This window comes from Diadema antillarum, unplaced genomic scaffold, assembly GCF_040938485.1.
Source record: "Diadema antillarum isolate AM-2024a unplaced genomic scaffold, OU_Dant_1.0 scf00000029, whole genome shotgun sequence".
Classification (NCBI taxonomy): domain Eukaryota; kingdom Metazoa; phylum Echinodermata; class Echinoidea; order Diadematoida; family Diadematidae; genus Diadema; species Diadema antillarum.
Genome location: NW_027270918.1, coordinates 7554296 through 7578518, shown reverse-complemented (window position 1 = coordinate 7578518; position 24223 = coordinate 7554296). Strand labels below are relative to the sequence as shown.

The window sequence follows — 24223 nt, the reverse complement described above, 5'->3', positions numbered from 1 at the left end:
AACATAATTAAAGTTTGATTATTAATTAAATATTTTATTCTTCTTAAAACACCAGTTACTTTAGATATTGCTGTTGTAATATTCTGAACATGAGTATTCCAAGTTAGATTGCTATCTAGGGTTACTCCTAGGAACTTGGTTGAATGTTTCTCAGCAATGTTTATATCATCAATAAAAATACTTTGAGGAAGGGTGGGTTGGGATTGCAACGTATGAAAGTGTATAAAACATGTCTTATCAATATTCAATGAAAGCTTATTACTTCTAAACCACTTCGAGATGTTGCTTAATTCCGTATTTAATGTGTCAACCAGTGTTACAATGTCCTTGTGGGAATAAAAAACATTGGTGTCGTCTGCAAATAAGATGAAATTTAAACGAGGAGAGGAGTTGATAATATCATTGATATAAATCAAAAAGAGTAGGGGCCCAAGGATAGATCCCTGAGGGACACCGCATGACACGTTTGAATATGTTGAGTGAGTGAATTTAAATACAACATATTGTTTTCGATGACTTAGATAACTTCTGAACCACGACAGAGTAATCCCTCTCACACCATAGTTATATAATTTTTCAAGTAAAATATCATGATCAATAGTGTCAAACGCTTTACTAAGGTCCATAAAAACTCCAATTATGTGCTCCTTTTTAGAAAGCGCATCAATAATATTATCAACAGATTTAATTATAGCATAATCGGTAGAAAATCCTTTCCGAAAACCAAACTGATTCGCATTTAATATTTCATTTTCAATCATGAACGAGTGGAGACGCTTGTAAACTACTTTTTCTAAAATTTTCGATATTGCAGGTAACAATGAAATGGGTCTATAATTTTTCACCATTAAGGGATCTTCTCTTTTATGAATGGGGATAACTTTGGCCGTTTTGAAGGAGTCTGGATAATTTCCGTTGAGTAGGGATAGATTGAATATATGGGTGAGAGGGGCTGCTAGGGGGTAAATTATTTTTTTCAACAAATTCACACTTAAATTATCAGACCCACAGGATTTACTACATTTCAAAAATCGAACAGTATCAATAATTTCCGATTCATTAATTGGAGTAAAAAACAAAGAATTTTGATTACTTTCAAGTAAATAATCTTTATAATTCTTTGCATCATTTGCAGGAATAGATGCTGCTAAAGAAGGACCAACATTAACAAAAAAATTGTTAAAAATATTTGCAATTTGGTCAGGATTGGTAATAACATTATCGTTATGAGTAATGCTGTCAGGACATTCCGTAGGTTTCTTTTTGAGTATTTCATTAACAGTCCGCCAAAGAGCACTTTTATCATCCTTATTAGATTCGAGTTTATTTGAAATATATGATTTACGTGAGACTCGAATCAAGGTAGTTAATTTATTTCTATATGTTTTATACCTTTTCACATTTTCAGGAGTAGGTTTTCTCAAAGATATTTTATAAAGACGGTTTCGAGTGAGAATGGAACGTATAAGGCCTTGAGTATTCCAGGGTTGCCGAGCTTTTTTCCTTCCTTTTCTTTTGGGAGTTAAAGGAATGTGCTTATCACAATAATCTAATAATTTTTGTAAGAAAATTTCATAAGAAGAATTAACATCTTGGAGTTCAAAGACGTCATTCCATTGTTCTTCAAATAAATCTTGATTCAATGAATCAATATCATGTGGCGTTACATTTCTATGCATTTTCAAATATTGTTTGGGTTGGTGACGTATTGGGGTTGTTACAGATTTATCATTTATCATAAAAATTGGTAGGTGATCGGATATATCTGAGTAAATAATGCCGTTCGTACAGGTTTCCGTTATTACGTTAGACATTATGTTATCTATTAATGTTTTGCTATGTGTGGTGTTATTTATTCTGGTAGGTTTATTGATGTGGGGATGCATTGAATTGGAAAATAATATGTCGTGGAAATGGGTAGGTTCCAATAAATCTATATTGTAATCTCCCATCAAGAAAATGGATTTTCTCTCTCCAAAGATTTCATTAACACAATGGTCGAAGTTATCAAAAAAAGATTGAATGTCATTTTGTGGAGGACGGTAAATAGTACCAACTATAATATTTTTTTCATTTTCATTTAGGATTTCAATAAATAAACTTTCTGCTTCCTGAATACACAAATCAGTTCGAATTTTATTTATGTATATATATATATATACTTTTTTTTTTTTTTTAACAGTTCATGTTGAAATTGTCAGCAAATCCTAATGAGTAGTGTTTTGAGTCCTACAAAAATATTGTAGATAAAAATCCTGAAGAAACAGGATATTGTAATGCATTTTTTTTAAAACAAAATTTACATGTTTGTTAAAAAAGGGATGAATCAAATATCTCTTGATTTCATTGCTAATGTCAAAGTACAATATACATATATACATTTTTTTTTTCCAAATGCAGAATGTTAACAGAGGTGTACAATAATGATACGTAAATAGTGCCATATTTGCGGAGAATCTATATGTGATTGTGACTTCAAATACTATCTTCAAGAGTCTTCACGCTGTTGTGCAAGGGCTTGACACAAACTGTACATTAATTTTGTCTACACTGTGATACCCCATGTGTGAATGAGAAAGAATGATTTGTATCAAACACAATTCTCTCCACTAAAATATAGAGCTATTATTTTATATTTCCTTGAAGGTAAGTTGAACATTCCTTCATCAATTTCTTGTGAATGTGTGGCCTTACAGTTGGACTGGTTAATGTGAGAACTAATCATGTGATCAAATTGGCATTTTCAAATGAGATTGTGATACTAATGTCAATTTTTGTGATTGGACAGATGGTGAAACCAAAGCAGAAGAGAGTGGAGGAAGCCAAGGATGCTCTGAACCTGGCCAAGGGAGGACTACGAGAGAAACAGGAGAGTCTGGCCAAGGTAAGACTAATCATCACTCCAGTAAGATGATCTAAATGAGTATTCCACAATCTCTGTATGGTATCCCCATATTAGCGTCAAATTTGCAAATAGAAACCATATTGTTTTGCCAATATGATTTAATCTTGACTGATGTAAGAGCTAGAGAGATGTGCAACATATATAGAGAAAGAGGGTGAGAGATAGTTTGAAAGGAAGATATGGAGTATATCTAGAGAAAGAAGAATAGGAGAGATTTGCATGTAGAGATAGAGAGATAGATATTGAGTAGGTAGTAATATCAATAATAATGATGATGATGGTGATGATGATGATGATGATGATGATGACAATGATAATAATAATGATAATAATAAAGGACATTTATATTGCGCAGCTACTATAATAATATACCCTACTACGCATTACAAAGTAATAAGCACAACATGCCTAATTCAAACATAGAATGCATTGTTCAAAAGATGAATTTTTAATCTGACCTTAAACTCATTAACTGTAGCTGCTTGCCTTACAAACAGATTGAGATAAAGAAAGAGAGAAAAGAAGGAAGTTACTGTAATGTAATGTATATGGAGAGGAGTGATGTAAGATGATTGATGCTGAGTAACAGCAGATATACATGTAATTTGATTCAATCTGTTTCATTTCTTGATATAATGACCTTTGACCCCCTGGTTCTCTAGATTCAAGAGCACCTGCGAGTCTTGCAGCAGCAGTACGATGACAGCGTGCACCAGAGAGAGTCTCTGAGGGAGAGGAAAGTCCTCACCACTCTCCGTCTCAAGAGGGCGTCTGTTCTCATCTCAGCCCTGGCAGATGAAAAGGTAGCTGTGAATTCTTGTCTGCATTGCTCCCACATGAACTCATACATTTTGGCTGAGTTACACCAAATAATATTTGAAGTTATCTCTCACAGATATATATGTGGTAGTTTGTACATAAAGTTGTAGATGTATGTATGTCAATAAGTCTCTTCCATTTTCTGTACAGCAGAACCAACATTGACAGTTCATGGGAATAATGGCTTTGCTAAAAATGAAATAATTGTGAAATGAATGAAATATAGTAATAGCGTGATAATATGTTCATTTTAACATTAGTTACCACATATAATGTAATGTTGCCCTTCGGTATGTATCTTTGATTGACCAGCTGATTAATGAGTGTTTGTTTTTGTCTTTTGAAAAACTCTTGTTTATTTCTGAAATGTTTTAGTGCCCCAACAAATATAACTGGCAACTGGATGCAACATATGCAATCATTTATGGCAGTAATGATCTGATGTTTGATTCTTAGATCCGCTGGGCGGAGTCGATGGATGACCTAGAAGGGAAGCTGCAGGGTGTGGTGGGCGACACTCTGGTCTCCGCCTCCAGCATCGCCTACCTGGGAGTCTTCACCGCCTCCTACCGCAGGGGGATGATCAACAAGTGGGTGGGGATGTGTCAGAGTAGGGAAATCCCCCTGTCACATGACTTCACCCTCATCAACTCCATGGCTGAACCAAACACGGCAAGTACCATGCATCTGCTTTCTTTCTATGATGTGTGGGTTCTGCTGAATGAAAATCTGTTGTGACTAGATATGATGAATTACAAGTCTCCACTTCGTTAATTCCTGTTGACTTATAACCAAGTGGGATGTTGTGTCTTCTCTCTTGGCTTGTATTCAGTTGCAACATTCATGCTATCACAGTGTTTTGAATATTACCTGACTTTCGTTTTTACATTAGTGGAAAGAGCTGTGAAGAGAAGAAAACCTGACAACTTAAAATGGAGTATCATGGTGTTTTGTCACATTACTTTAACAATTCAAAAATGGTGATCAAGAATGTTTAAAGTGGCAATAGAGTAAGATGACTACATCAAGGTTTCCTTCATATTGCTTCCTTCAGATATTTTATCCTGTAATTGCAATAATGGAACGTGTAGAGTATTCAGGAAAGAAGAGTCTTGGAGAGCTGAAGATGTAGATGAAATGACAGATTTTACATGCTTTGTGTGTCTTTTCGCAGTATGTATCTCATCTGAAGTAAATTAGTGAGTTTTTGAGAGCATATTCCAAACTAAGTGTATGTGATTCATGTTTAAGTGCCATTCATCCACAGTAGAGGAATGCAAAGAGTTAATCTATTGAAATTAATGACATGAAGAGTAAATCATGTATTTCTCCATGTTCAAACAGGTGAGGAAGTGGCACAATGAGGGCCTCCCGCAGGACAGCCACTCCACGGAGAATGCCATCTTTGTCAAGAGAGGGCATCGCTGGCCCCTCATGATTGACCCTCAGGGCCAAGCCGAAAAGTAAGTCAAACCTGTTCCATTTTTACCATCATTAGAGAGGGTATGGGTAGAGAGTGACAGTGGTAAATTTGGGAAGAGAAAGGGTTCACATTGGTTATAGTCTTTCTTCATTAACTTTCCATGTCCTTATAATCTGTAGACTCTGGGAAAACTTTTGGATGGCATTCTTTGTCATTAAATTTTGTTGTAATCTGTCTGGTTTATCCTTCGAAAGCATCCCACCATGTGTTGGCCCATACATTGTAATACCAGTGTTTGTTTGAGTCACTTGCGCACTAACTGGAACTTACTCATTATGGCACAGTCTACATGGGATCTGTCATTGAATGAATGATGTGTGTATCAGTGAGTTGAAGACAGGATGAATTAAAAGATGGCTGGATGGATGAATATACTTTGTAATGCAGATGGTTTATTTAGAGGATATGCTGCATCAGCTAGATCTGCAGTTGAAATTTGAAATTTGACACGTGAAAAAGTTGTGGCAGTTCAGGCATGCAATATTCCTGTTCAGGAGTATTCTATTCAGATTTAGTTAATGGACATGCACTGAAACAACTACTTGTGGAATTTTCGACCAATGACCTTTGACCTCTTGCAGATGGATCTGTGAAATGGAAGGAAACAGGTTGATGAAAGTTCAGGCCAATGACCCTAACTTCATCCGGGACATGGAGAGAGCCGTACGAGTGGGAGAACCTGTCTTGTTGGAGGTGAGTCACACATTCTTTCTACAAGGACAAATCACATATTAGAGAGTGCACATTATTCTTAACTATATAGAAATTATTAAGTTGGCTTTCTTGCCTAGTATATCAAGGCTCTATCTCATGTGCAGTTAGGGGACCTGGTTTATGCTGTATCAGAGTTCCCGGGGCAGGTCAACTTTTGTTGTAAAACATGACAGCAAAATGATAGAACACTGCTGCAGCTGTACTTTAGAAGAAAAAACCCAAACTTCATGAAAGGAATCGAGTACAGTAACATGAGATTATACCTTAAGTTAAACAGACATGCTATAAATCTATTTACCTCACAGTGCCTTTCTGTTTTGTTCAGTCATTAAAAGTGATGAAGATTTATTGCTTCACTCCATAACTTTTCTTAATCATGACAGAATGTGACAGAGGTTCTTGACCCCAGTCTCAAGCCCATCTTGCTGAAAGAATTTGTCCGACGTGGAGCACAGGATGTCATAAAGCTTGGAGACACAGAGATTGAATATAACCACAACTTCAGGTAAGCATATTCAACAACCACATTCAATAGCATAATCTGATTACATTGTGCTTCTAATAATATGCTGAGATGCAATGGTCTTGGGGATTGCACACTATGCTGTTGATTTGGAGGTGTACGGTTCAAGCACTCTTGTCCTAGAGCAAGACGCATTTTCTACAAAGCTTCCCTCTTTGTTGATGTATACAGGGGAACCTGGTATTAAAAGTATTGATAGCTGAACTTTATTGCTTCGTTGTTGGAGTTAGCTTATGTGAATATGTGAGTAACAGTGTGGTTAGATTGCTTCCCTGGGAGTTGGGAAAGTACACTGATGATACAGGTTTGATTCCAGGGACCAGTGCTTAACCACTAGGATAAGTGGAAGGGCGCTATATATAGGAAAATGACTACTACCAATGCCATAATCTTGTTAAACAGTGTGACCTGTTTAAGACTCTCCTGATACGCCCCTCCTTGAAGCTGTGGAGAAGCAAAGTCAACAGAAGAGTACTGTAGGGCATGAAATAGTAAATACTTTACCAGGAATCTTTCACTTATGTTGTCATCAGGACATTCAGAGCCCCCTCCTATTTTCATTGTAGTCATTACCATGTTTGCTGTTAATTTGTTTTTAATGCATTCTTCCATCTGTCAGGCTGTACATGACGACACGCATGGCCAACCCTCACTTTCTACCAGCCGTCTGCATTAGGGTCACCCTCATCAACTTCACTGTCACTTTTGAGGGTCTGCAGGATCAGCTTCTATCAACAGTGGTTCATCAAGTACGTCTTTGAAAATCGTTTGGGGTGTGATATGGAAATTAGATGGACTGTTGTAGTATCAACTCATTTCTGATGCAATATATCTTGTCTCATTAGCGTGCTGAGAAGTGGGATAGAACAGGTCCTAAAATTATTTGTGAAGCATAGAGAGTGTGATGTTATCTATGATTTTCAGTTGCTTGTGAAAAGTAGGATGCATCCAAGATGACTGAACACTGCTTTTAAGAAAAGGAAGAAAGTATATTGAAGATGAAGTAGAGGCATGTAGCTTTTTTTTTTCTAGCACTCTGTCAGTGAAGATTAATATCATGAGGTAGCGATCAAAGTGAAACATGTAATGTTGATGTAGAAATCAGTTTACCATATATTTCCTCTCCTAACTTTGTCATCAGTATGATGAAGTTTTGCTTGCTCAGTTTAACAATTATATAACAAATAAAAAACATTCTTGCGGCGGCCCTTCACCTAGTACGTACTTCTAGAAGAACATGTGTGAAAAGCTCGCCTTTGTAGTACAATTTTGGTGACTCGCTTTTAGTGTGGTGAGACTTGTAACTTGTTAGATAGCATTCAAGATGATGATTAAGATGATGAGGATGAACCACTTTCCTCCCATTAATCTTTTATTGGATTGACAGGAGCAACCCATCCTGGAGAAGCAGAGAGGAGAGCTCTTGGAGAGTATCGCTAGAGACCTGACGGCCCTGAGAGACCTGGAGGATAAATCTCTCAGTCTCCTACAGAAATCAGAGGGTAATAGTTTCTTCACATCAAACGTCAAGTTTGGTTGGATATCAACACAACTGTGATATAATCATGATATGCTTTTTTTGTACACTATTTGTACAGGTCGAACAGGTTACATAAATGTAGGAGGTGCCATGGAATCCAAAATGGGTACTTTGAAAATATCATGAAAGAGCATATTTTTCTTGTCTACTTTATCATGGGTGTTGTAGTGCAGCATGTTAAGGAAAGGTAGAATTAAGGATTAAGAATTGAGAACATTGGTAAAATGTAAGAAAAACTGCACATTGGCGACAAATGCTTTGAAATAAATTACCACAATCATCTAATGTAATGCCCTTTATGTGTCCTAGTTGTTGGACATTAGAATATCTAGAATTGCTACTATTGTGTATCCTGTGTGTTTCTGGACATGTCATAGGTCACATCCTGGATGACCAGGACTTGGTTGATACCCTGGAGAAGAGTAAGAGGATGTCGGAGGAGATTCAGAAGAGGGTTGGCGAATCTGAGGTCACCCAGGAGAAGATTGAACTTGCCCGCAAGAAGTACCTACCAGTGAGTAGATTCCATACACCATGGATGTATCAAACTTTGACTGCTTTCTTACTCTCTTCAACAGAAAATATTTGTATATCTTTGCCCCTCTTGGTATATTGCCAAATTCGAAGAGCATGTATGTATTTTTTGCATGTATTTTAGTTGTGTGTGTGTGTGTGTTTTCTTTTTTTTTAGCTGTTATACTATGAAGTGAAGTTTAAATTTTACAGCCAAGTTACCATAAGTGCCTTTCAAATCACTATTGTTGGTTTTTTTTTTTTCTTTTCTGGTGTGTGATATTTGTTAAGCATGCAGGGCCCATGGCTGTTTGGATAATCAGTCTGTGTGTCAGCCTGTCTTGTGAGAAAAAATTCATGACACCATAATCCAGTACTGAATAGCATTATGTTGTAGAATGTTGGAGAGTGCATAAAATGTAATTTGAATAAAATTAAACCACCTTGCCTCTTTCCATGCCTCCAGGTTGCCACCCGTGGAGCAGTCCTGTATTTCGTCCTAGCCGACCTGGCCTCCATCGACGTCATGTACCAGTTCTCCCTCCCCTGGTTCCAGATGCTCTTTGGCAAGTGCATCCGAGACTCATCCCGTGACGGCCTGTCCAGCATTGCTAGCCAGAGGTCAGGGTCAGCGTCCAGCGGGAGGCCCCTGAGTGGCCGGCTGCGCCCCTCCAGTGCCCGGAACAGCCCGGACCTGCTCAAGTCGTCAGCCAGTGGGCGTGACTCTCCCCTGGAGTCCAGGGGGAGCTCCAGACCGGCCCTCCAGGGCAAAGACCTCCTGAAGCATCTGCAAAATATGGTGCAGAATTTGACAGAAACCATCTACAAGTGAGATCTCCTCCCAAAGAGCTTCATATCTAGTTTCTCCTAATGTCATAGATAATCCCACTTTTTGTGACTGTCTGTCAGTCAGTCTTAATTGTATATTCTGCAGTCTCAGATTTGAGCAATAATGTCATTTTTATAACAGGGAAATATAGTGTTCATCATGTGGTACATAAATACAAAAATGTTTACCCTAGCAGCCCTTTTATTGTTCACGAATCACATGATTTCTTATTTGTTGGGAATTCAGTGAATGCAGATTGAATTTGTTTTCATATGTTGACTGTCATTGGACTTGAAAGTCTTCATGTACATTGGAAAGTTGCCACAGTGGACACTGCCAACTCCTTATAAGTCATCTTTTTCTTACAGTAAAGCTTATTGTGTAAAGCAAGTTTTGTGAAAAGATATTTTATCTCATACACACTAATCAATTATCACACATGCGAAGGATATAATAAGTTTAATGTGGTAGGCCTGACTTGTTTGTAAATGATGTTGGAAGATGATGGATGTTGTGATGCCATCTGCCTCTCCCTCCCAGAGTGGTATCCGTGGCCCTGTTTAACCACCACCAGCTGGTCTTCTCCTTCATGCTGTGTAGTAGCATCATGCTCTCCAATGGCCGGATCCAGAGCAATGAGCTGGATGAGGTCGGGGGCAACATGGGCCGCATCTCACACACAGAGTGGCAGATCTTTCTCCAGGGACAGGTAATCCTCAACGTATTTCTGCTACAGTCTTAAAATAACTTTTCGCTGAGGACCAGTTGGGCACAAACTCCACAGAGTTTGTGCAGTGTTGATGTCCTTCTGGTGTCAGCCAACAATACAAGTAGCGACTTTTTGTCTGATTTCCTCACGTGTTTCCCTTTCTTATTCATTTCTCAGTTTTAGTAGAATTCCTATCTTTGTAAGGCATGAACATTTGCAAGTGAATGTTTGTCTACATCTGATTCATATTTCATTTCTTTGTAATGTTTGTTTGCTGAAAATAAAAACATTATTCCTTCATTCAGTAACTTAGTTTGTTGCTCCTTGCAGTATGCCATTATACCAGCCTGTTGATACCATGTGTCTCTGTAAAGGGTCATCCATTACTCTGACTTGTGTGTTGTTATTGCCTTAGTGTATGTGTCTTGACTTAGTTTCATTCAGACGTAATTTTGTGTATCTCTTGTCAAGTGGCACTTGTTTACTCTCCATATATCAAGGCCACCATTTGGAAAAATGTATAATTTATGGGTACATAGCTGCTATAATCATCCAGTCTCTTTCTTTTGAACAGTTGTCATAATTTCTTTATACTTCTACTCTTATGATTTGGGAGTGCATGTCATTAAATCATAACATTTTCTTTGGGGGAAAATAACAAAGTGGAAAAAGATGTAAAATTGTGGGCTAGTTCAAAATGGTTCTTGGTTCCATTTGTACATTGTAGGTCCTAGCCGAGACAGCTGACCCCCTAATTCTCGAGAAACACGACGGCCTGACCCCACTCCAGCGCCTGGAGCTGGAGAACCGAGCAGGAAGTGCCAAGACCTCTCGGCCAGGTTCCTCCACCTCCTCCATCGGCAGCAGGAACGGTCCCACAGGGCGTGTCACCTCCACCCCTCCCAAGTGGATACCGGAGAAGGCTTGGAAGCAGTGCCAGTACCTGTCATCTAACCTGGAGCCCTACCAAGGCATCTGCATGTACATCCTCAATTGTCAGGACCAGTGGACAGCCATGGCTAAGACGGAGGACCCGTACAAACTCATGTGCCAGCCTTTCCCCAAACAGTCTTCAGAGAAAGGTAGATTCTTTTAGGTCTCATCGTTTTCAGGGTTAGGGTTATCGCTGTTGTCTATGATAGCGTAAAAACTTGCATATATTCAGTATTCAAACTCAAAATGTATGATCATGATTTTCATGTTATTATTTTCTCACTGCTAGATAGATAAATGTGTAGACCCACAGATAGATAGAAAGATAGATAGATAGATAGATAGATAGATAGATAGATAAATAGATAGATACATGTAGGTATAGACAGACATACTGATTGTCAGATTGATAGGTAGATATATGAATATGTGATTAGACAAACAAGTGCTTCCTGCTGTAAATTCTTTGTTTGCCACCATACACTCGTTAGCTTTCTTTACTTTTCAAATGTCCTGAAGAATTCAAAGAGAATGAATAGAATCATGTGATCAGCCATGTGATCAGCCAACTCTAAGATAAAATGTGGTTTATTTGCAGGTCATTTTACCAGGTCATCTTTTTGCTTTGTAAGCTTGAAGGTCGTATGACCCCATCGTGTATAAAGTCTTATGGTAATAATGGTAATGGTATAATATGGTAAGAATGAAAATATGGAATTGCCTGCACATGTACCTCTACAATATACCAGCTTATGAAAGGAATCTAATTTTCAGGATTGGAAAAGGGACACACAAACTTTCAGATGCCCTGTAAAAACCATATAATACCATCAATGCATAGACAAGCAACTGGTCAGTGTGATTAACTCCATCCTTCCCTGGCTCCCCCCTCAGGTGCTTCTCCATCCTCCTCCTCCGGTGCCTCCCCCTCCACAGGGACCCCATTCAGCTGGGAGATCCTCAAGCCGTTTGAGAGGCTCCTCCTCATCAAGGTGCTGAGACCGGACAGCCTGGTCTCCTCCGTCAGGGCCTTTGTCGACGAGCTCATGGGGGAGAGGTTCCTCTCCAGCGGTGGCTTCGATCTCAAGGAGATCTTTGAGGGATCCACAGCGGTCAATCCCCTCATCTTTATCCTCTCACCAGGTCAGTGGTAGAGGTCAAACAATTGATATCATTATCATAGGAGAGGTCAAAGCATGATTTCATTGTTGTTATAAAAGAAGAGAGGTTTTAGTAATCTGTTGGGAAAGCAACAACAATAGAAACATCAGGTATCAAATTAGCAGCAGAAAGTGCAGTGCAGTATGAATATGTGATATGTGTCATGAATACCACTCTCATGTCACTTTTTGGCCAAGGGGCTGGTATCATTATTGGCATGAACCAAAAAGAAAAAAAGTGGTTGGTATGTTTGCAACCCCACCATGCAGTTTCAGGTATTATTTTCTCAGTTTAACTATTTACTAAACATTTGTTGTATTACCTAACCAAAGCTTTATCATGACTTGATGTATCTAAATACAACTAAATACGAAAGGGAGCAAGATGCCAGTACATTCATTGTACATCTGCATATGGTCAATTGTTTGGACTGTATACGTTTAATTTGCTCTTGCAGGAGTTGACCCAACTGCCCAGTTAATGCGGTTTGCCAGAGAAATGAGGGGAAGCACCCTCCATGTCGACCTCATCTCCCTGGGGCGGGGCCAGGGACCCAAGGCAGAGGAGCTCATCTCCAAGGCACAGATCCTGAAAGGGCGCTGGATCTTCCTCCAGAACTGCCACCTGGCAGCCTCCTTCATGCCCCGCCTTCAAGCCATCGTGGAAGGGTGAGTACCACCTCTCGGTGGCTGCAGACCTCTTGTCCTAAACATCGCCGGAGAAGTCGATCTCAAACAGGCTGGTGGTTGTGTCTTCCAAACCAGCACTTGATTAGGAGGGATGAAATTGGTGTGGCTGATCAATTCCTGAAAAAACACAGTTTGGAAGTAATAACATGAAGCTGCCTAGGTTGTCATGTGATGTTGTAAGGGTAAGACTGGTTTAGTGTGAGGCAGCAGTGACAATTGATGCAAGTGTATGCAGTGGCGGATCCAGGAGGAGCACACTAGACATGCACCCCCCTTTATTTTTTTGTTAAAACAAAAGAAATAAAAAGAAAAATGGGGGAGGGGTGCGTGTCCCTCCCCCCTTTAATTTTGTAAAGGTGCCCCCTCTTTACAGAATTCCTGGATCCGCCCCTGGTATGTGTATCTGTAAGTGTATGAAATGTTATGTATCGTTATAGATAAAGCGAATGAAGTCATGCCTATACTCCTTAAGTATTTTATAGTTTCTTTTCTTTTTCTTTTAGTCTCATTAGCCTCATTATGCACAATGTTGTGATTAATTGTAAGTCAAAACGACAAACAAAAGCATTAAAATCGCACAATGGCTATCAGGAAATTTTAAAAAAAATGTAATTTAAGACTTTTTCCATGATTTTGTGATCTATAGGCAGTTTTTATGCAGCATTGCCCTAAATCAGACACAAATGTGCGTAATCGCCAAGACAAACTTGTGGTTTCGATTGTTTTGATGGTTTCGATGCGCAATGTTGTGATTAATTGTAAGTCAAAACGACAAATAAAAGCAATAATAAAATCGCACAATGGCTATCAGGAAATTTGAAAAAAGGTAATTTAAGACTTTTTCCATGTTTATATGATCTATAGCAAGTTTTAATGCAGCATTGCTCTCAATCACACACAAAAATGCATAATTGCCATGACAAACTTGTGGTTTCGATTTAGCAGGTACTAAAATTCCTGATTCATATCATCTTCATGTTTAATCCTCCAAAACTCTTGTCATTAATGACCGGCATACACAATTTACATAAACTCAATTATTTGTGATAATTATTGAAAACAGTGTTATTAGATATTGTAATTGTAATATTTGTTTTTGTTTTGTATTATAGGTTGATCTCATTGTGCAATGGTTTAGATGAATTAGATTGATTTTTTGTTGTTCTATGCATTTTTTTTCATTACTAGGCTGTATCTTGTGTGTATTTTTAATGTATTCATGGTCATTTGTTAACAATGTCTGTAATTCAGCCTCCAGGCTGCCCTGGATATTGATCAGTAAAACACCTTTTTAATTCAATTCAATTCAATTAATAGATTTTTCGTTTGATTTTTCCCAGATTTAGCAAGCCTCACACTGAGATTGATCCTCAGTTCCGCCTCTGGCTAAGCTCCAAACCCGACCCATCCTTCCCAACGTCCATCCTGCAGACAGGGCTGAAGGTCAGTGGGTGCCAGAACTGTGCACGCACTTGCTACTTTGATTGTTAAAGGACAAGTCCACCTTCATATACATGTGGATTGAGTGAAGGCAACAATATTAGCAGAACACATCAGCGAAAGTTTTATTCACAAAACTTTACTCTTTGAATAAAGTGCACATTTCTTTGACTTGTTACTGACATATGTTAAGGGTAATATCATTCCCCCTGCTTTCTGAAAGAGAGAAGTCAAGTGTTCCTTTGTTATGCGAGGAAAGTGAAAATGTGTTGAATTTTCTTTATTCTTTCTTTATATCGTTGTACACATGTGACATCACAAGCTATAGTAGTCTTCTCATCCAGCTTTGACTGAGCACAAACTTCAAAAATTCATAACTTTTGAACAGATTGTCCGATTTTCCTCAAACTTTCACTGACGTGTTCTAAGGAATATTGCTGCATTCACAAAACCCACATGTCTATGAAGGTGAACTTGTCCATTAACAATTTGTGTGATTCATCCTGATAAAATATTTTTGATCAATTTGCGGCCTGGACCGTGCCAATGTTGAACAACTTTGTCTCCCCCCCCCCCCCAAAAAAAAAAAAAAATTAACGTATGTAAAAAGAGTGTGATATGAATGTTTTATTTGTTGCTCCAACTGTGTACATGTAGCTCCTAAGCGCACTGATTAAAGAGTTCACCATTGCTTTCTACCCCAGAATGCTGTTGCTAACCCGATAAATTGTTATATGATTCACATGCAGATGGAAAAATATGACACAAACAGACTCATACTATGTTTCAGTCACTCATCTCATGTATGCTTTGAATATGATAGAATGGGAAGGCTTGAAAGTGAATCTGCAAATTATAGAACAACAGCAACCGTCTATGAAGAGATATACATATTTTGTCCACTATTCTGTGAACGCCTGATCTCAGATTGATTTGGTGTAGGTAAAACCATTGTACTACAATACCTCCACAAAAACAATCATGAGAAAAGCACTCGTAAAGCACAGACCTCCGCCAAGGAACTCATTTCCACCCATTTTACGTGCATGCTGAAAATCATTTAATTTCCCGATATAGAAGCCTTCTGTTTATATAATCAGAGTCCAGCTACACACCTCTCCCGAGCAGAGCACGCGCTTTAGAGTGCGTATGCAAACTTCAAATGTGCGCAACTTGAACTCCCAAGTTCATTGACCTTATATGCCCAAAGATAAACAATCCTTCAAAAATCCATAACAATTTCCAGATAAGTACCAAAATTCAATCATCATTTCCTTATGTCATTATCGACTTTTCCTGCAAGTTTCATTCAAACCCGTTCACAATTTTTTTGAGTTATTTTGCAAACAGACAAACCAGTGCCGATGATCACATAACCTCCTTCCTTGGTAGAGGTACTAATTGACCATGATTTCTGTCCGCGTGTCTCTCTTACCCCACAGATGACTGTGGAGTCTCCCCAGGGTCTCAAGGCCAATCTCCTGAGATCCTTCGGAGGAGGCGGAGCAGGAGCCATCACCGAGGAGACGTGGGAGGACTCGGGGCCAGGAGAACACTGGAGGAGTCTCGTCTTCGGTCTCTGCTTCTTCAACTCCGTCATCAACGAGAGGAAGAAGTATGGCGCCCTCGGGTGGAACATTCCTTACGAGTTCAATGCCTCGGACTTGGAGGTGAGGCACTGGACAAAACTGTCACCCATGCACTGCTCTCAAACTATTTCCTCCTTATCTGTAAACATATTCTCTGCCTTGTTCACTACATCCAGTGAAGTGATGCTCATAGGGTTATAGGGGAATTATACCCAAATATATACATACATATGGAATGACTGAATGCATGGATACTAGTTGAACACATCAGTGAAGTTTGAGAAAAAATGGACAATCTGGTCAAAAGTTATTGATTTTTTAAACTTTCGTGCCGCCACTGCTGGATTAGAAGACTACAACAATCCATGAAATTGCAGTAGGGCAAGAATATGAAAAAATATAATGAAAATACAACATATATCATTTTTCTAGCATAATTAAAGAGCATTTTACCTTACATCTTTCAGAAGGCAGGGGAAATAATATCAGCCTTAACATAGGTCAGTTACAAGTCAAAGGAATGTGTACTTTTCAGCAAAAATGACATTTTGTGGAAATTCTCTTATTTACACTCGTAGTTAAGCCGGTAAAAGGAACCTCACTATTAAGCATTCCTTGCATAGTAACACAACTTGTCCTCATCTCTCCCATCTTGTGCACCAGGTCTCCATCCAGCTACTCAAGATGCTGCTTGTGGTGCATGAGGACACTCCCTGGGAGGCCCTGAGATACCTGACTGGTCAGGTGGTCTACGGTGGGCGTGTCACTGACTCCTGGGATCGACGATGTCTTCTCAGCATCCTCCAGACTTTCTACTGCCCTGATGCTCTCCTGCCAGAGTACAGCTACTCACCAGACAAGGTACATGTGGGACTAAGAATATCCTGATTGTTCTTTGACTGTCAACATATGTACAAAGCCTATAGGTTCAGTAGAGATGGCCAGAACACCGAGTTGTGAGTGCGTGCTTTAAAGAGCCACCTGTCCTCCTATTAAAAGACAGCAACAAAATAGAAGCCAATATCTTTTAGAGCACAACTAATGCTCCATCAGTGCACAATGTACTTGTCAAAGTCATATGCTGGGAATGCTTTGTCATAACAAAATGAATTGCAAAATTGCAATGAAATCATAGTGACTGAATTCCATTACGTCAGCATAAAATGAAGGTAGAATACATTGAAGTTAATTTGTCTCTTTCTCAGTCTTGTAATGGTTTTTTAAGACAGAGATAACAGAGTATGGAGAATGTTATATCAGTTTTTTAATCCTTGCATGTTCACCAACATTACCTCCTTCGTTTGGATTATTAGTTAAGGTTGAAAGTATATTGATATTTCCCTGTATGAATCAAGATTTAATAACACTGTACTCCTCCATCAACTTTCTCCCATATTTTTCCTCGATGTGCATAGGTGTACCATCCCCTCCCCAAGGGATTCTCCCTGTCATCCTGCCAGACCTACATCAAGGGCCTCCCGGACACCGACCGACCAGAGGTGTTTGGCATGCACCCCAATGCAGAGAAGGCCTACAGGGAGAGTGAGGCTCAGAAGCTTGTGGACACGCTGCTCACAGTCCAGCCTAGAGTTGGCATGCAGATCATGGGGTGAGTTTTTGGAAGTTTGTTTAGTGTTCATCATCCTTGTTTGAGTTTATACTTCTGAATGAAATTGAAGAAAACGTCTGCATTAGTGAAAGGAGCTTTGTTGCATTCTCATTCAGGATGTTGATTGTCACTTCCATTACAGTTTTAGCACTGTGGTTAGTTTGTGCATTAGTGACAAAACTTCAGCAGGTGCCTAACACTCACATAAGGATGAGATTGATTCATACCGCTGCAAATGTCTTCAGGAACTGCATTAGATTCTCTCTCTTGCCTGGGTGTGGTTATTCTAAATGCAACTGGTGGCAAACTCCAGATGAAAATATGGCCTTAGTCAGTCGATTGTTAACCCATTGAGGACGGTTTAATTTTGCTACAACACGCATTTTCCATAGACACCTGCCCGAGTATACTCGGGACTCGTCCTCAACGGGTTAACCACTTCACAAGTTATCCCCTGGTCAGAGAGTGTACTTCAAGTGTATGCAAATCTGTCTTGTTTATGCTGGATGGGGATCATTGCCTGTTGTGTTTGAAGGGCAATGTGTAAGAGATGACTCGTTGTGTATAAGTGTATATCTGTTCATCCCCTGGTTTGGGAGTATGTTACAAACCCATATGTGGATCTATTGTGTTTTTGCTAGATTGCATTCCTCATAGTGTTCCAAGGATAGTGTAGACTAAAGTAGTGTCATGTTACATACATGTTCAAAATGTATCCCTCAGTCAGAGGTACACTGTATACTACATTAATTTTCACAATGTACTGTGTTTGCTGAATTACAAGTTGTTGTTTTTTTTTTTCAGTTTGCTTCTTTTTTTTTCAACAGCAGTGCATAAATGATGTCATGTTGTATGCATCTTTAGACTTTATCCCCTGGTTAGAGGGTATATTTCATATATCTTTCCAATTTATCCCCTGCTTGGGGAATTTATTACAAGCCTATATATGGAGTTAGGAGGATCTGAGTAAGGAGCATTTTAATAGTGTTTTAAGGACATTGTGTAAGTGATGTCATGTTGCTTGAATCTTCTGTGGATCAGGACCGGAAAGACCAATGATGAGGTAGTCCTAGAGCTGGCCCAGGACATCCAGCACCAGCTTCCAGAGAGCATCCAGGGGGAGGAGGAGGATACCAGCAAGGAGAGGGGCAAGTCTCGGCACGGAGCCAAGCAGGAGCAGGGAGGCGGGGGCATGTTCCCCGGGATGAGCTTCAACATGGGTGGGGGCTTTGCTGGCAAGAAGCAGGAGCAGAAAGGTTAGCATCTCATGACATATGTATATGTGCCAAGATGATCCACATATGTAAACCTGTTGAGGAGGGCTTTTTTTTTGCTACAAAACATGCATTTCCCATAGACACCTGCCCGAATATACTCTGTATCCAGGACTCGTCTTCAACAGGTTAAAAACATTGCATAGTGGATATTCCTCTAAAGTTCTGTGAATGCTTATGAGGTGTCTGCCATTCACTGATCAAAAGCTGTTTTGGCTTTTTTTTTTTTTTTTGTAAGTTGTGTATATACATGGATTTTCATTTCTACTTTCTTCATTATAACAGAAGGTCTCATATTGTCAGGGGTACAGATGAGCCATGGACTGTGATTTCAGTGTTTTATAAATCATTGGTGTGCAGATGCCAAATATAGAGTGTACAGAGATTACTTTGATGAAGTGACATTGATGAAAAATAGTTTTTTATGTTCCTTCACATTAATTCTGCTACTATGGTGTGTTTGAATCATTTAACATAGTTATTTTTAGTGTTGGAAATATACTCAGACACATGTATTGTCTATTTACTGCCATTGGCCACGATTTTTTGCATGCATGCATATTAGTCATGACAATGGTTAAAGAGCTGGTGTCTTTTTATGAAACTTCTGGTGGACATAGAGTAACAACATTTACAAATATGATGCATTTTTTTCTTTCACAGTTGTTGCAGAGGTGAAAGTTGCCGAGCCAGAAACCCCATCTGCCCTGCTGACCATCCTACGTCAGGAGATTGACCGCTTCAATCGGCTACTTGGGGTCATCCACTCCTCCCTGACCTCCCTGGCTCTGGCCATCAAGGGAGAGGTGGTCATGTCTGACCAGCTTGAGGAGATGTTCAAGGCCCTCCTTAGTCAGAAGGTCCCCCGAACCTGGCAGGTGAGACGTCAAAGGCAGACCCTCACCTCATGTCTCTTACAATCACTTCAAACAGTCTCAATAATCTCTCATACCCCTGCATCTAGGTTCAATTAGAAACCGTTGGGGCTCAGTGGATAAAACCATAGACTCTCAGTCACAAGGTCCTTGGTTCCAGTCTCCTGGCAGCAGTGGGTTGTGCCCTCAGGCAAAGCTTTTTATCCTGACCGCCTTGTCCTTTAGAGGGGACTTAGAGCTGTTGGTCTCATGGTAACTTGCTCATGAAATCAACGCATTGCCAAAAAGTATTTTGCCAAACTCAAAACACAAATGAAGAAATGACATGTCAAGTAAACAGTATGGGTAATCTTTTAGAGAGAGTAAACTCACTATTCATGAAATATGTCTTATGATTAAGAATTTGTGCAGATATTTGAAGACTCAGTGTTTTGCTATGGTGTATAGTGTTTATAGTGTTTATGGCCATGGGGTGGATTGGGGCAGATGTCTTTGAGGTTTTGTTTGCATTCTTCATCAATGTAGCGTGTTCTTCTTTTTTTAATGCTTGTTTTTGTAATGATTATTTTTATTATAATTTTAATGTATTTAATTTCTGTTGTTATTTTATACTGTTCTTACATTTATTTATGCATGTGTCTTTTAAAGGCATGAACCACGAACAGCCACTGGCTGAAGCATGTCCTGTGCTAGTATGATCATCTTTCTTGTGCCTTTCCAGTTTTTACACTTTCACTCTTCCTTCTCAATCAAAGTTCCTGCATGTAACTTTCAGTAAATTTTATTCACAGTCTTTGTATAATCACTGCGTTATATCCACAGCAAGCAGCCTATGAGTCCTGCAAGCCCCTCGGATCCTGGGTCCGAGACCTCCAGCAGAGGGTAGACTTCTTCACCAAGTGGTCGGACCAAATCCAGGCCGCCAAGGAGCGGAGAGAGAAAACCAGTCAGGGGATCCAGCAGGGTGCTCCCCAGGAGCCAGAGGACTTGGAGAACCAGAGGGAGCAGCCCAGGAGCTTCTGGCTACCAGGCTTCTTCTTCCCACAAGGTACTGTAAAAGTAGAAATTTCTGTGCAAGTAAAATTTCATGCTCAGCTAGATGAGATGAATTTCGCAGGAATTTGTTTTGATTTGGCAGACGCTCACAAGAATCAAGCAAGACTTAGTGTTTCAAACAGCTCACAGCTGCCACAGTGGATAATGGCTTTGGCAGCATATGCTATGGTGAAAGGTGACTGGTCCATGTAATACAACATCAAATTCACTCATGCCACAGGACCAGCAAATACTAGTAAATAACATGAAAAAAAAAATGTGTGCGCATCTGAAATGTGTGCTGATGTGTGTATGCGAGTGAATGAACAGACCAAACTGGCTTTTTACCAGATAGATATAGTTCTACTTTGTTGAAAACCATGTTTGTGTTTTGTTATTCATTATCCCTGCACAATGATATTGATATGTGATGATATTAAGAACATTACATGTGTGAGCTCTGACGACAAGAGTGTCTGTAATGAAGATATCCCTTACCAATTCAATCTAGGCCTTTCAGTAGATACGTAACCTTCGTATGTCGGTGTTTGTTTGTCTCCTGTAGGATTCTTGACCGCTGTGCAGCAGAACCATGCCAGGAGAGAAGGAGTGTCCGTAGACTCTCTGACCTTTGACTTCCGCATCGTGTCCGCATCCGACGACACGGAGGAGAGCCTTAGCAACATCAAGCAAGACATCAACGTCCGGGAGGCTGCATTCAAGGTCAACTTCTGTCATAGTTTAATAATTGATTATTGTATTTAAAATTTGCACTGCCCTCCATACAAATAAAGGTAATACAATAGTGAGGGGGGGGGGGGGTCAGTACTCTGTTAATTGATACCATAGTTATCCCCATCTGCTTCAATCTGTGAGTAAAGCAAGTCAGTGGATGTGCTAATCAACAACAAAAGTGCAGTCAGAGTTCATATGCCCTGATCCTGAAAATGTTGTACAACCTGTAGGTCCAATCAATGTTGAGTGTCACAAACAATGGGCAGTCATCCAAGATTCTCACGTCTCAACATTATTTTTCAGGGCCCCAACCCTCCAGGGGATGGTGTTCTGGTGTTTGGGTTGTTCCTGGATGGGGCGAGATTCGACCCCGTCAACCACACCATCAAAGACTCTCGGCCAGAGGAGAGGTTTTGCCGCATACCGGAAGTCCACTTCATCCCTACCCAGGTACACTTAGCGTTAAGCAGAGATGTGACATGCCATTGAAAGTTTCTTCCTCTTGTTCACTATTCTCTACACCTTATTTATCTTCAACCAAGACATAGCATTTCCTTCCTTCCTGCATTACATATTTTCATTGTCGTTACTCTGTTATCCTGTGATGATGATGATGATGATGATGATGATGATGATGATGATGATGATGATGATGATGATGATGATGATAACTGATTTTGGTGAAGATAACAGTGATGACGGTAACCATGATGATTTTTTTTTTTTTGCAAATTACAAAGTTGTATTTCTTTTCTTTTTTCCCATTTTCATCCCAATGTGTGATTTTTTTCCTTGAGTAATGGTTTTGTCTTTGAAGTAAAGAATGTTTGTATAAGATTATTTGAACAAATACAAAATACAATCCTAAGCAGCATTCATGTAAGCCTTAATGCTTGCAGAATTAAGTTTGCATTTGGACAGAGCTTCTGGATAGTGAAATAGGAGGATTTTAGCCATCTCTGTAGATTGCTGATTTTTCATACCCGTCCAAAGTTTTCTTTCTACTCGTTACCCGTATTATGACCATATTCAAGTATTCATGCTATCCATTTCTGTTTTCCCGTCAGATCCCACCGGAAGGCATGGTTCCAGCCACGCCCTCTACCAACGCACCCACCCCAACCCCGCCCCAATCAGCTAGTTCCTCGGTTGGCAGACGCCGGAACTACCAGGTGTACGAGTGCCCCCTGTACCGAACATCGGCCCGCTCGGGCACTCTGTCCTCTACGGGACTCTCCACGAACTTTGTGACCTCCATTGACCTTCCCACCGAACAGTCACCTGATTTCTGGATCAGGAGAGGCGTGGCACTCTTGTGCCAGCTGGATGACTAGTCTGAGATAACCCCTTCACTCCAATTAGCAATGTGTTTATGTACAATGCCACTAGAATGTTGGACTGGTAGTGCTGAGAGTGTTAAAGGGAGACGTCACTGTTTGCAAGGCATTGTGGGATACGATGAAGTTCTCTGATGCAGCACTGTGTGGGCAGTGCTCAAGTTGTCCATGTTATTTAAAGACTCTCTATATGAGAATGATTGATGAAATCTCGCTCTTCCTCCCTTTGCAGTTACATGTAGACCTACTGGTTTAGTTTATGACTATCAGATACTGTGAAACAGAAGTTTATCTGACTCTGGTATCCATTCTCATTATCTTCCAGGATTGTGTTACATCCAAGTATGTCCATGATCTAGTGTACTCTTGCACTTTCACTCAGAGAAAAAATTTACTAGAAGCCGACAGTTTTATAAGCATCAAAATTTGAATGCGATTCTTTTACAGAGCAGCATTCTGAAACTAGAATTGAATCTGTGGCAACGTGTTTGAGTAAGTGTTGAAACTAGTGAAGATGGTCAAGGTTTATAATTGTACACTCATGTGAGAAGTCAGTGACAGTTTGATAGGCAGTCAAATCTTGTGACTAAAGGCCATAAGAATCATGTATTTGTCAGAGCCATTGATGATGTAGAAGGTTACTAGCATGTGACTACATCTTGAGTGGCAACCTGAGATAGGAAGAAGCTAGTCTTCATAACAGTGACAGAAAGTCATGAGTGACTTTGCACCATTTTGTCTTTCATACTCACCCAATGCTTACTGATACCTGGATGTGCCATGCGTGACATATATTGGAAGTTGTCATATCAGAACCGACAAGTTATACACCAAACCTTGTTGATTGCCCATAATTGATCGCCATGACAAGATATGGAGGGAGGGGGAGAGGGAATGACACTATTCCTATATTCCATATTTTATTGTGTATATAGGCTTCCAGCATGAACAGCAGTGATGTCTTCTCGCTGTTTAGAAAATGGAGAACTTACATTGTACTTCTTCATTGTGGTGTTTACTTGGTGCTCCTGTAGTAATATTAATCAGATCTTATTTTCAGCTTTTGGTGCTTTGTCATCAAGTCTCATCCATTCAGCAGTTCCCACCAAAGTGATTTGTTTTTCTTCCTCCACAGTTCCATTACCGGGGCATTGTTTGTATATGTGACAATGCACCTCAAAACAAACAAAAAGTCGCCAGATATGAATTTTTAGTTAAGACCATATTCTGATAGAGCAGATTTTAAGCTTTAAAATGATGTATAAATCAAATCAAATGGACTCTCCTAACCTATCTAAATATAAGAAAGAAAGCACAAACTCAGGAAAAGTGTGAACTGAGAAAAGAGGCTCTGAAATACAGTGTCTATTCAAGCGCTTAATCTTTACCAAACCGTGCTGGCTGTGCCATGAATGGGACAAAAACAGGAAATAAATCACCAGAGTAACAGCAATGAAGGGATTATCAGATTAACCTGAAATTAAGCATGCCTCATTAACTTATTCTGTCCA

General features: G+C 39.6%; 1 protein-coding gene across 1 annotated transcript in view; it reads left to right on the top strand.

Annotated features, from left to right (window-relative positions):
• Positions 1-22709, top strand: part of LOC139738716 (dynein axonemal heavy chain 6-like) — a 90001-nt gene extending 67292 nt beyond the window's left edge. Inside the window, exons 65-88 of the mRNA XM_071649356.1 lie at positions 2789-2884; positions 3568-3708; positions 4181-4396; positions 5069-5187; positions 5789-5900; positions 6305-6426; positions 7064-7193; positions 7832-7946; positions 8362-8498; positions 8964-9325; positions 9867-10035; positions 10763-11117; positions 11863-12111; positions 12587-12797; positions 14159-14261; positions 15701-15928; positions 16511-16708; positions 17263-17456; positions 18498-18712; positions 19394-19608; positions 20428-20653; positions 21206-21363; positions 21679-21825; positions 22443-22709. Of these exons, the coding sequence (XP_071505457.1) occupies positions 2789-2884; positions 3568-3708; positions 4181-4396; positions 5069-5187; positions 5789-5900; positions 6305-6426; positions 7064-7193; positions 7832-7946; positions 8362-8498; positions 8964-9325; positions 9867-10035; positions 10763-11117; positions 11863-12111; positions 12587-12797; positions 14159-14261; positions 15701-15928; positions 16511-16708; positions 17263-17456; positions 18498-18712; positions 19394-19608; positions 20428-20653; positions 21206-21363; positions 21679-21825; positions 22443-22709 (4485 nt within the window). The remainder of the gene's footprint in view (positions 1-2788; positions 2885-3567; positions 3709-4180; positions 4397-5068; positions 5188-5788; positions 5901-6304; positions 6427-7063; positions 7194-7831; positions 7947-8361; positions 8499-8963; positions 9326-9866; positions 10036-10762; positions 11118-11862; positions 12112-12586; positions 12798-14158; positions 14262-15700; positions 15929-16510; positions 16709-17262; positions 17457-18497; positions 18713-19393; positions 19609-20427; positions 20654-21205; positions 21364-21678; positions 21826-22442) is intronic.
• The last annotated feature ends 1514 nt before the right edge of the window (positions 22710-24223 follow it).